The 10754-nt window shown below is 49.8% G+C and overlaps 1 protein-coding gene across 2 annotated transcripts; it reads left to right on the top strand.

The window, feature by feature from the left end:
* Positions 1-1682: 1682 nt before the first annotated feature.
* NEIL2 (nei like DNA glycosylase 2) lies at positions 1683-7630 on the top strand. 2 transcript variants are annotated; one of them, XM_069485073.1, is made up of 4 exons: positions 1683-1820; positions 3400-3404; positions 5162-5358; positions 7317-7630. In XM_069485073.1, exons 1-4 carry the CDS (start codon positions 1683-1685, stop codon positions 7628-7630), a joined length of 654 nt encoding a protein of 217 aa, XP_069341174.1. The 2 variants fall into 2 exon arrangements, with proteins under 2 accessions (XP_069341174.1, XP_069341173.1); XM_069485072.1 differs by having other exon boundaries at positions 3136-3494.
* The last annotated feature ends 3124 nt before the right edge of the window (positions 7631-10754 follow it).

Here is a 10754-nt window from a genome sequence, read left to right as displayed (position 1 = left end):
GCCCGGGCACCGTCCGCAGGACAGAGCGGCCCGCCCACCCGGAGGAGGAGCCCGAAGCCCCGCCCACCGAGACGGTCCCGCCCACCGACGGGCCCCGCCCACCGAGACGGGCCCCGCCTCTTGCGCTCAGTCCTAGGGGTGCAGCTGCACGCGGACGGCGTCGTCGAGGACGGCGTCGAGTGCTTCCGGCTGCGGTGTTCGCCGTGCCGCGGTGCTGGGCCTGGGCCAGACGGGGACCGCAGACCGAGCCGGTGAGTCCAGCTGCCCCGTGGCCTCGCGGCGGCGGCTTAGAGAGGGGGCGCGGGGAGGGACTAGGCCCCCCGGACCCCGCTCGGCCGTGCGCGGACGCTCCCCGGGGCCTCTCGGCCTGTGCACCAGGAGGGTGCATCTTGTTACGAGTTTTTCTGGCTTGAAAACTCAACTACAGAAAAGTTAAGCGTTTCTTAAGGGCTCCCGCACACTTGGTCAAATTGGTCAAATTATTCTTTTGCCTGGTGCCTCCCCAATCGCTCCTGGGGGGCCCCGGTGACCCCCAGTAGCGTCTCTGTGCCCCTGGAAGCGCTGGGAAAAGCAGTCATTTTAGACGCTCCTGGGGAGTGGAGACCTTGGGAGAGGACAGCGGCGACGACCCTGTACCCGCAAGCACGCCACCCATCCTGGCCACTTTAACGCGGGCAAGGGCAGGGGGCGGCACGGCGGCCCCATCGACCGCCAGGCGCCTTCCGCCTCTCGCCTATTAAGGCTGTTGTAGGGGCAGCTTCCTACCTGTCCAGGTCCCTTAAAATACCTAAAAAAAAAAACCATGTGCACGTGTCGGGAGATTTTTAGGGTCTTGGTGCATTCCGAAGGAAGGCGTTTCTAGAAGCTTCCTTCCCAGGAGAGCATCCAGGCTCAGAGAAGTGGTTAAGGCCACCTGTGTCTGGTGTTGGGATTCCCTCTAAAGTGTCTTGAGAGTGTGCTTAGGGGAAATGTGACCACAGTTCATTGAATCTAACACCATCCAATGTAAGGTACACATTTCTGAATGTCCTGCTAGTGAAACTATGAGAATGCATACATGGTAAAGAGACATCCTCATTTCTGAGATTTAAAAAATATTTTTAAATGTGTTTTTTAGAATCACTGAATACCACCATGCCAGGTACCTAGTTTTTTTTTCAGTTGTTACCATAACAGAGTCTTATGCTGGTGTGGGAACAGGTGGTTAGCAGTGTGCCCTGGCCAGGTTGGGGGCTCCTGTGCCCGGTGCGCTGGTTGCAGACCATGAACGTCTCTCCTGCTCAAGGGGCGGTCCTGGGAAGGCCCTGCCCACATCTGTCTTTGTGTCTGTTATGGCCTTCTCCACCTTGGTCCCCTGCCACAGGATCAAAGTGGACAGTGCCCATGATGTGACACCTAGCACACTGTTGGTGCTTAATAACTGCTGCATGAAGAAAGGCCAGAGGGCTTGGAAAGGGAAACTGTTCCTGCGAAGCTGGCCACACCCTGCCGAAGTGCGTCCTTCTCTGTGATCTGGACCCCCCCACACCCTGTCCCCGTCCCAGCCACGCTCCCTTTTGGGCCATACATGCTCCCAAAGTTGGTGGCAAAAGTGGCTGCTTGGAGCTTGGCACCTATCAGAAACACTAGAGAGGAACTAGCTAAGACTGTGTGGCCTCCTTTGCCCATTTCTGCCTGCAGGGATGCCAGAAGGGCCGTCTGTGAGGAAATTTCACCGTTTGGTGTCCCCCTTTGTGGGCCAGCAGGTAGTCAGGACAGGGGGCAGCAGTAAGAAGCTTCACCCTGATGGCTTCCAGGCACTGTGGCTCCAGGACACCCAGGTGAGCACATCATCCCTACAAGAGTGGGGCTGGCACCTCCCCTGGGATCTGCCCCAGACATGTCAGGCTGTCACTTCCGAGCGCAGTTCCGCCTTCCAGTCTGATGTGTCTCAGCTCAGCTGTGGGACTATAGAGAACACGTGTGTGCGCTGGAGACCCCCCCATTGAGAGGGTCTGCAGGGACTCCGTTTGCTGCAGCTGTATCTGATGTGCACCTTGGCTGGGAACCATGTTTGAGCCCACAGGGCCAGCCACTGGGAGGGAAGGAAGGACGGGGTAGAGCCTTCGGGTGTGGGTTCAAACCCGCTCACTTTTGCCCTGGGCAGGAGTCAGAATCCCCTTCAAGGGGCTCTTGTGGTCTGACCCCTGCCTCCTCTCCAGCCTTCTTGTCCTGCCCCAAATCTGTCTCTAATAGTCTTTCTGCCCATGGTTTTGACATGCTGTTCCCCTGCTTGGACAGGTCTTTTCTCCCCACTCTGCCCCCATCGCTGTCCCCTCAATTTACCACGGCAATTCCTAGTCTTTCCTCTGGCCTCTGCTTAGCCGTCATGTCCTCTGAGAAGCCTACTCTGCCTGCTTTGGGAGGGTTGTGGGGGAGAGACCCCACCTCTGTGCTTCCAGGGCGTTCTGCTGTTGCACCCGTATTGCTGAACTGTCCCACCTGTTGAGTGGAGGAGACAGGCGAACAGGGCAGGGCTGTAATGTATCCCTAGCACTTAGCTGAGTGCCTGGCACGGAGGAGGCGCTGGGAAATATTTGCAGAGTAAATCAGTGGGCTCTGCTGCTGCTTAGCTGTGTGTTCTTAAGCAAGTTACTTCATCTCTTAGCTCTAGTTTAATTTGTGACTTCTCATGGCTGCCATTTTTATCAAGTCCAATTTATGTGTACACATTCCGGTTATTTCTAGCCTGGAAAAACATTATGAATTGAATGAAAAAGATGACAGTTTGTATGTATTTCTTAGCTAATCCATGAAAAGTTGGGATGAAAAAATGACAGTTTGTATTTATTTCTTAGCTAATCCATGAAAAGTTGGGAGCCATTCCCCTAGGGTGGCCCTGCTGTCTAGCACGAGTCTATTTCGTTGCTAACTAATTTTTCCACTTGCTTCCAATCACTTGGAAAACCATGCACTAACTGCTCACACCACTGGAGCGAAAGAGCAAAATGTTAGCAGGGTTCGAAGCCTCAACTTGGGAGAGCTTCATGGGAGAGGCAAGAAGGAAGAAATTTGCAATAGGATAAATGTCTGCACACCCCACATCCCCTTTCTGGGTCCGTAAGGCTTAGATCCATATATTCATTTTTCTTCTAGGTCCATGGAAAGAAATTATTTCTTAGATTTGATCCAGCTGAAGAAATGGGGCCCCCTGGTAACAGCAACCCAGAGCCGGAGCGTCCGTGTAGAGGAGCACGGGGGAAACGGGCCGCCCACCAGAAGCAGGCCTCGGGGCCCCGCAGACGCAAGACCTCTGAGGGAGCCTTTCGTTCCGCAGAGCTCGTTGTTCCCCAAGGAAGTGATGGCCCTGCGTGTTTGAGGGGAGACACCCCTGCAGGAGGAGCTGAGAGGTGGCTGCAGGTCAGGTTTGGTTTGTTTGGCAGCGTTTGGGTGAACGAGTTCTCTATAGCCAAGAAAGCCAACAAGAGAGGCGACTGGAAGGATCCTGTTCCAAGGTAATGGTGTGTCCGTCTGGGTCCTTGCGGGGTCTCTGGTGTTCATGTGGCCCTAGGCTGTGGGGTCACACTCAGGAGGATATCCAGCCTGCCCCCTAGGACCCTCTTATCTAGGAGAGAGAAACCACTTCTGTGCCAGCCGATGACAGAATGTAGACTGACTAGTCTGCACCCCAGGGTAGCTTGGAGAAGGGAGAGGTTTCCCAACAAATGTGGCACTTGGGGGCGGAAGGTGTCTGAGGAGCATTTTATGGCTCGACTAGTGTGTCCTGAATTTAGGGGCAGGATTTTACCAGTTTTTAACGTATGAATGTTGAGAACAATATTTTTGTGCATCAAACTCTTTCCTAACACTTGCCTTACAGTTCTCAGTTGCGCTATCAGAAGATCCACTTAGATCTTACTGTAGGTGTTACCAAACCCAGTACTGCTCATTGTCTCTTGTACTTTTCATCTCTCCCATCTGGAGATCCCTGCTGATTTAATTTCTGTTGTGTATTTTCTCTTGAGTAATCACTTCAGATCCGATGCATAGGTGTTCCTCTGAGTCCCCACTCAGCTAAAGTTGACCTTTTATTTTCATTTGAGAACACAACTAAGGCTAGACACAGAGATCTAGGGTTTCTTCCCCGTCGGATGTGGGGTCCGGTTCCAGTCTGATGGTCTTTCCTTACAAAATAGCCCATTGTTTCTTTATCAAAGTTTGTTAGGTTTCCTTGGCAATCAGGAAGCTCATGGGAGTATATGTGGTTCTGTCTTTCTTGATAAATGTTGCCTGGGACTGGGTGTGGTGGCTCCTTAGCCTCTATATTTCTCTGTTTTCCTTCCTAATGCGCCTTGTTTTTGTTCAGGTAGCCACACCACCTGAACTGTAGACTTTTCTATGTTTTCCAAATTTTCTTCTGTGAACCTGTGTTGCTATAATCATGTCTGTGTGTATATGTATACATATATATATGTTTTAATTGCTCCATTTAGTCCTGAGATGTTTATGATTCTGGCAGAGCCGTCTATTTTCTCTTACGGGCACTTAGCTTCCCCAGTTTAATTGCGGCTGCACTGTGAAAGCTGCACACATGTGTGACCTGAGGATAAATGCTAGCTGTGTGTGCATCTGACCTGACTGTACAGTGGAAGCTGCATGTATCTGTGGTCTGATGACAATGGTTTGTGTGTACATGTGACCTGACTGTACAATAATAGTGGTACAGATACTCCTTGACTTATAATGGGGTTATTTCCCAGTGAAGCCATTGTAAGTTGAAAATATTGTACATCAAAAACGCATCAGACACCCCTAACCTACCAAACATCATAGCTCACTTAGCCCAGCCTACCTTAAATATGCTCAGAGCACTTATATTAGTCTACAGTTGGGGAAATCATCTAACCCAAGGCCTATTTTAGAATAAAGTTGGATATCTCAAATAATTTATTGAATACTGTGCTGAAAATGAAAAACCGAATGACTGTATGAGTACCCCAAGTATGGTTGCTACTGAATGCGTGTCACTTCTGTACCGTTGGAAAGTCAAAAAATAGTAAGTGGAAGCATCATAAGTCACGGGCCACATGTGTGACCTGACTTCAGATGCAATCTGTATGTGTGTGTGATCTGATTGTGCTGTGGTAACTGTGCACACATGTGATCTGTTCTTTCTTCCCAGGTTGGTCCTGCACTTTGGTGGTGGTGGCTTCCTGGTATTTTATAATTGTCAGATGTCTTGGAGTTCTCCCCCAGTGGTCAAAGTCACCTGTGACATCTTGTCTGAGAAGTTCCATCGAGGAGAAGCCTTGGAAGCCCTGCGCCAGGCTCAGCCTGTCTGCTATACGCTGTTGGACCAGAGATACTTCTCAGGGTTAGGTACGACTGATGGGACAGGGAGGAGCCCCACAGAGTTGCTTAATGGAAAAATCACTTGTCTGGGAGTCACAGGACCTGAGACCCATCCCCGTTGTGCCTGTACTCTTGCTCCTGAGGTGGCCCTTTAATCTCATTAGCCTTACTTCCCTTGTTTTTAAACTGAGGGAGTTAGATTAGGCAATTTCTCACTTCTCTCTCTGGCTTTAGACTTCGCACCCTAGTTGTGTTATCTGTTTCAAGCATCCTGAGAGCCTGGTTGGAGTGTGATCTCCTAAAGGGTGAGGTCATGTCTTGTGTGTCCTTGTATTCTCCAGTGCCCAGCGCAGTGTCAGGCACAGGGGAGGTGCTTGACCAGTGTCACTAGCAACTCAACCTCGTGCAGTTTGCTAACGGAGGAGTGAGTTTGCCAGCAGACACTGCTCCTGGGCAGGTGGAGCTTCTTGTTGGCACAGAGATGACTCAGTCTACATCAGGTTCCTGTAAGGCATTCTCGAAGAAGCAGTTTCCCTCTGTCTGTTCAGGTGGCCTGAGCAGTGAAACTGTGACATTTTGAGGTGGGGAGAAGAACTAAATAATTTGGAAAAATATAGCAGCTAATTAACTGGACTACGAGAGCATACTATTCTTGTTAGACACAGCAGGGGAACACATGTGCCTGTAACTGGCTGCGGAAGCAACTGAGCCAGTTAGTGATGACAGAATCACCTCTGTATCCAAGGTGTGACTTTCTGCTGAGGCCTAGCTCATCTCAGGAGGGTCCAAAGAGGCCCACTGGGCCACCAGCCATTGGCCTTGCATTTTCATGTTAGACCCATAGGAGTCCTTATGCCCTCAGGAGCAAAGAGGCTTCCAGAAGTGGCTTTTTGGGTATATATAGTGAGAGCTAATAACATAGTAACCATAGTAGTAACCACCGGCATTTTTCAGGCAACTCTGAAGTGCCAGGCACATGATTTCACCCTTACTGCTATTGGTAGGGTAGTTGCCTAGTAGTTTTCCCTTTATTCAGATGAGGAAACTAAAGCAAAGGACACATTTCAGAGGTAAGAGGTGCAGTTGAATGTGAATCAGGTATTCTGCCACTGAATTTTGGAGAGAAATTGTGTAAGAGTGTGATTATGATCTTGGAAAGAGCAATTGTCATTCACCCACTCACTGCAAACACTGAACAGGTGCCCTCTACCACGCTCACCTTCTCTCCTTGAGATCACTGTTTAAGGGCCCAGCAAGCATGGACTCAGTTCACTGCGAGTTAAAGTCGAACGTGATAGATGCCCAGTGGAGGTTAAACAGAGAGAGCGAGCGAGCGAGCATCGTTGGTACACGTTGCAGAGCGTTATTGGTTCTGGAAGGAGGGATCAAGGCTGGCTTCACAGAGAATGAGGCAGAAGTAGGAAAATAATAAAATAACACCTTCTAAACCCTCTCTGTGTAACGGGCATTATGCTTGGCATTGTAAATAATAACAGTTTATATGTATCGAGAGCTCGTACCAGCCACTGTGCTCAGCATTTTTAGGGAATTCTCATTTATTGCTCATAAAAACCAGGTCAGCTGTATCCATTTTATAAATAGGGAAAGGGAAGCGTGAAGTGGCCGAGGAGCTTGCCAGGGTCACATGGGAAGGTCTGGTGGAGCTGGGGTTTAAGTCCAGTCAGTCAGGTGCCTGAGCCCTTTGCAGTAACCTCTTTGCTGTGACATGGGCCGTGCATGAGCTTTATTTCACTTCACAACAACCTTAAAGGGGAGAATGATCAAACCCATTTTACAGGCAGGGAAGTGAACGCAGATCGCTGACGTGTCCGGGACCCTCCAGGACGAGGCCGAGCTGACTCTGGATCTCCCTGCTGCGCCTCCCTGCTTCCCTCACACTGACTGCACTGCGTTAACTTGTTGGATGGCTTCATCGTGGCGTGTGCACGGTTTCCTTCCCTTATCCTCTCCCTGCTTGCTTTCAGGGAACGTCATTAAGAACGAAGCCTTGTACAGAGCAGGGATCCACCCACTGGCTCTCGGTTCTCTCCTGAGTCCCTCGCGTCTGGAGGCCCTCGTGGACCACGTGGTGGAGTTCAGTACAGACTGGCTTCAGGGCAAGCTGCAGGGCAAACACCGGCACACACAGATCTACCAGAAAGCACAGTGTCCCGCCGGGCATCAGGTCATGAAGGAGGCACTTGGGCCACCCAGGGGGTTCCAGAGGCTCACCTGGTGGTGCCCACACTGCCAGCCCCAGTTGTCCCCCGAGGGGCCAGAGCAGTCCCACCTCTCCTAAGGCGTCCGGGACCCTCTGCATGAAACCTTGCCCATTGGTGACCGTGACTCCTCAGTGTCCGGAGAGGACCGTGTGGGCAGGGAGTGGGGCTGGGTGCAGAGGACAGGGTGGTTTGGGGGTGTCAGCATTGTTGATATTCATCTCACCGGAGTTGTGTCAAAGACAGAGTTTTCAGAAGGTTAGATTTTTTTCCTTTTCTAGTTTAGTTCATTCTTCCTATCTCATTCTACCGTTGTGAAAGTTGAGAAAAACCACGACACTAGGTAAGGGGAAAACCTCCCTTCCTGGAGCGACAATTAGGGCAGTGAAAATGAAAACCTCTGGGAAATGGCTGTGCTCCCAGCATTGCTTTGAGGGTGTTGTTTTGTTTTTGAAACTTTGGTTGACTTGAAGGCCCTCCATTTTGAGAAACAGGAAAGTAGGATTTTTTCTTTGTTTCCCGGGAGGGATCCAGGGATGAGGGTTCAGCCTCCTGCCTGGATCCTTTCCCCTGGCGGAGACACTAAGGGGCGGGGGTGGGGGGGGTGGGGGGGGTGAGGAGCTGGCTTCCTCCTGGTGTGACTAGTGGCCTTTACGGAAAAGCTACTTGTTTAGTCCTTAAACTGATATATTTGTGACTGTAGATATGTTGAACAATTCAGAAATCGAGGGTTGTAGAGAAACACTTCCTCGTGTTGTTGGCAACTGCTAGATGAAACCAGTACAGACATACGAATGTAAAGGTTTTTGTTATTTTCTGTTGTCATCTTTATTTGTCATTAAAGGGTTTTAACACATTGCCATGTGAGTTGTATTTAATTCAGGCCAGCTTTGAGCCTGGGGCCTCGTGAAGCAAAACCCTGTGGTTGGTTGTGAAAATCTTCATATCGACAATTTAATTCTAAAAACGTGGATTGTGTTGCATATGACTCATGCACAGAAAACAATACAAAATAACAAATTAGAAAGGATTGTTTTAAACACTGTGGCCCCAGGGAAAAAAATTTTTTTCTAGTGTGGCAGTCAATATGTTAAACTATAAATGACAGAGCTGTTTGTGAAGATGGCCTTCCAGGGCTTGCTGGGTTGGCCTGAGGAATTGACTTCAAAAGAACAGGGGACAGAGGTGACTGCACACCTGTCCTTCTGCCCCAGGCAGGCCCCTGGGATTTGGCCTGATGTAAGCAGAGGGGAACTTCACTTCTGTTCCACAGCCTCTGGCACAGAGGAGACAGTGATCTGTGGGAGTGAAATTGCAAACAGTGGCTGGCTGGGTGCAGTGGCTCACGCTGGTCATTGCAGCACTTTGTGAGGATGAGGTGGGAGGATCGCTTGAGCCCATGAGTTTGATACCAGCCTGGCCAACATAGCAAGACCCCATCTCTACAAAAAAAATTTTAAAAAGTAGCCAGGAATGGTGGCATGCACCCGTAGTCCCAGCTACTCTGGAGGCTGGGGTGGGAGGATCACTTGAGGCTGCAGTGAGCTATGATTGTGCCACTGCACTCCAGCCTGGGCAACAGAGTAAGACCCTGTCACTAACAAAAAAAGAAAACAGTGGCTGCTGTTTCTGGCTTTCCTTTACTCTCCTCTGTCTTAAATTATTGAGAGTTGCCAACAGTGAGGAAAGCCACTTTATGGCGGACTGATCCTCTGTGTAATAGTCAACATGGACCCAGTGCTCACCCTGCACCGAGTGTTCACCCAGCACAGAGTGTTCACTGCTTAGCTTAGTCTTGCACACAATCTACAGCACAACCCATGAAGATAGGTACTCACTGTCCTTATAGATGAGAAAACTGAAGTCTGGAGAGGTGAAGGAACTTGCTTAAGCTCACACAATTAACAAGCACCAGAGCTGCTGCCTTAATCAGCTCGGGCTGCCATAAAATACCATAGACTGGGTGACGTAAACAACAGACTTTTCTTTCTCACAGTTTTGGAGCCTGGGAAGTCCAAGATCAAGTGCTGCCTGACTCAGTTCCCCCTGAGAGCCCCCTTCTCACTGTGTCCTCACAAATCCAGGTGGGGTGGGGCAGAGAGTGCTCCGGGCTCATTCTCTTCTTCTAAGGACACTAATCCCATTATGGGACTATGTTATGATCTCACCCTCGTGACCTCATCTATATCTAATCGCCTCCCAAAGGCCCCATCTCCAAATACCATCACGCTGGGGGTTAGGGCTTCAACATAGGAATTTTGGAGGGAGACATTCAGTCCACAACAACCACCTACTTTTTACCCACTACCTCACATGCCCTCTGTCAGGCGCAACAGCTGCACCACAGGAGTGGACCAAGACAGCCCCTCTTGGAGCATCGTGGAGCTCATGACAGCTCTGAAAAATCCCACAGGAAAGCAAACTTGGTGCATGGTGTTTCTGAACCTAATTTTTACCATAAATCCCACTGTCTCTTTCCTGTTCCTTGAAACACAGTGCAGAAAATACTGTTATAACCCATTGTATCCAGAACTTCCCCAGGTATCACATGAATCCAGATGCTCCAGACACTGTGTGTGCATGTGCCTCTCTCTTGTCTGTTCAGACCATATCCTGCGGCCGCCGGCTTCAGCAACTCCTTACAGCACAGATTGTCCTACGGGTAATCTAAATCCTTTTCCCTTCCTTGTATCCAAGTCATTCCTGCTTTCCTCCTATTTCCTAGGTGTCACCTGTTTACACATCTTACACTTAGATATGTACATTAGATAAGTCTCTGTACCTTAGATATCTCTTTTATGTGTTAAAAGGGCCAATTCTTTTGACCTTAGCCCATATATTAGTCACCTCGGGCTGCCATAACAAAATACTACAGGCTAGGTGGCTTCAACAGTTACTTTCTCACAGTTCTAAGGAGGCTGGAAGTCCAAGATGAAGGTGCTGGCAGGGTGGGTTCCTCCTGAGGCCTCCTTCCTTGGCTTGCAGACATCTCTCTGCTTGCTGTGTCCTCACATAGTGTTACCTCTGTAAATCACACTCCTGGTGTCTCTTCTTACAGGGTCACTAATCTTACTGTGTCCCTATGACTTCATTTAACCTTAATGACTTCTTTAAAGACTCTCTACATATAGTCACATGGAGGGTTAGGGCTTCACATATGAATTTTAGGGGGACACAATTCAGTCAGTTATAGGCTACAAAGGA

This window comes from Eulemur rufifrons, chromosome 12 (assembly GCF_041146395.1).
Source record: "Eulemur rufifrons isolate Redbay chromosome 12, OSU_ERuf_1, whole genome shotgun sequence".
NCBI classification, from domain to species: domain Eukaryota; kingdom Metazoa; phylum Chordata; class Mammalia; order Primates; family Lemuridae; genus Eulemur; species Eulemur rufifrons.
The sequence above is the reverse complement of the archived record's forward strand: the minus strand, read 5'-3'. Positions and strand labels throughout refer to the sequence as shown.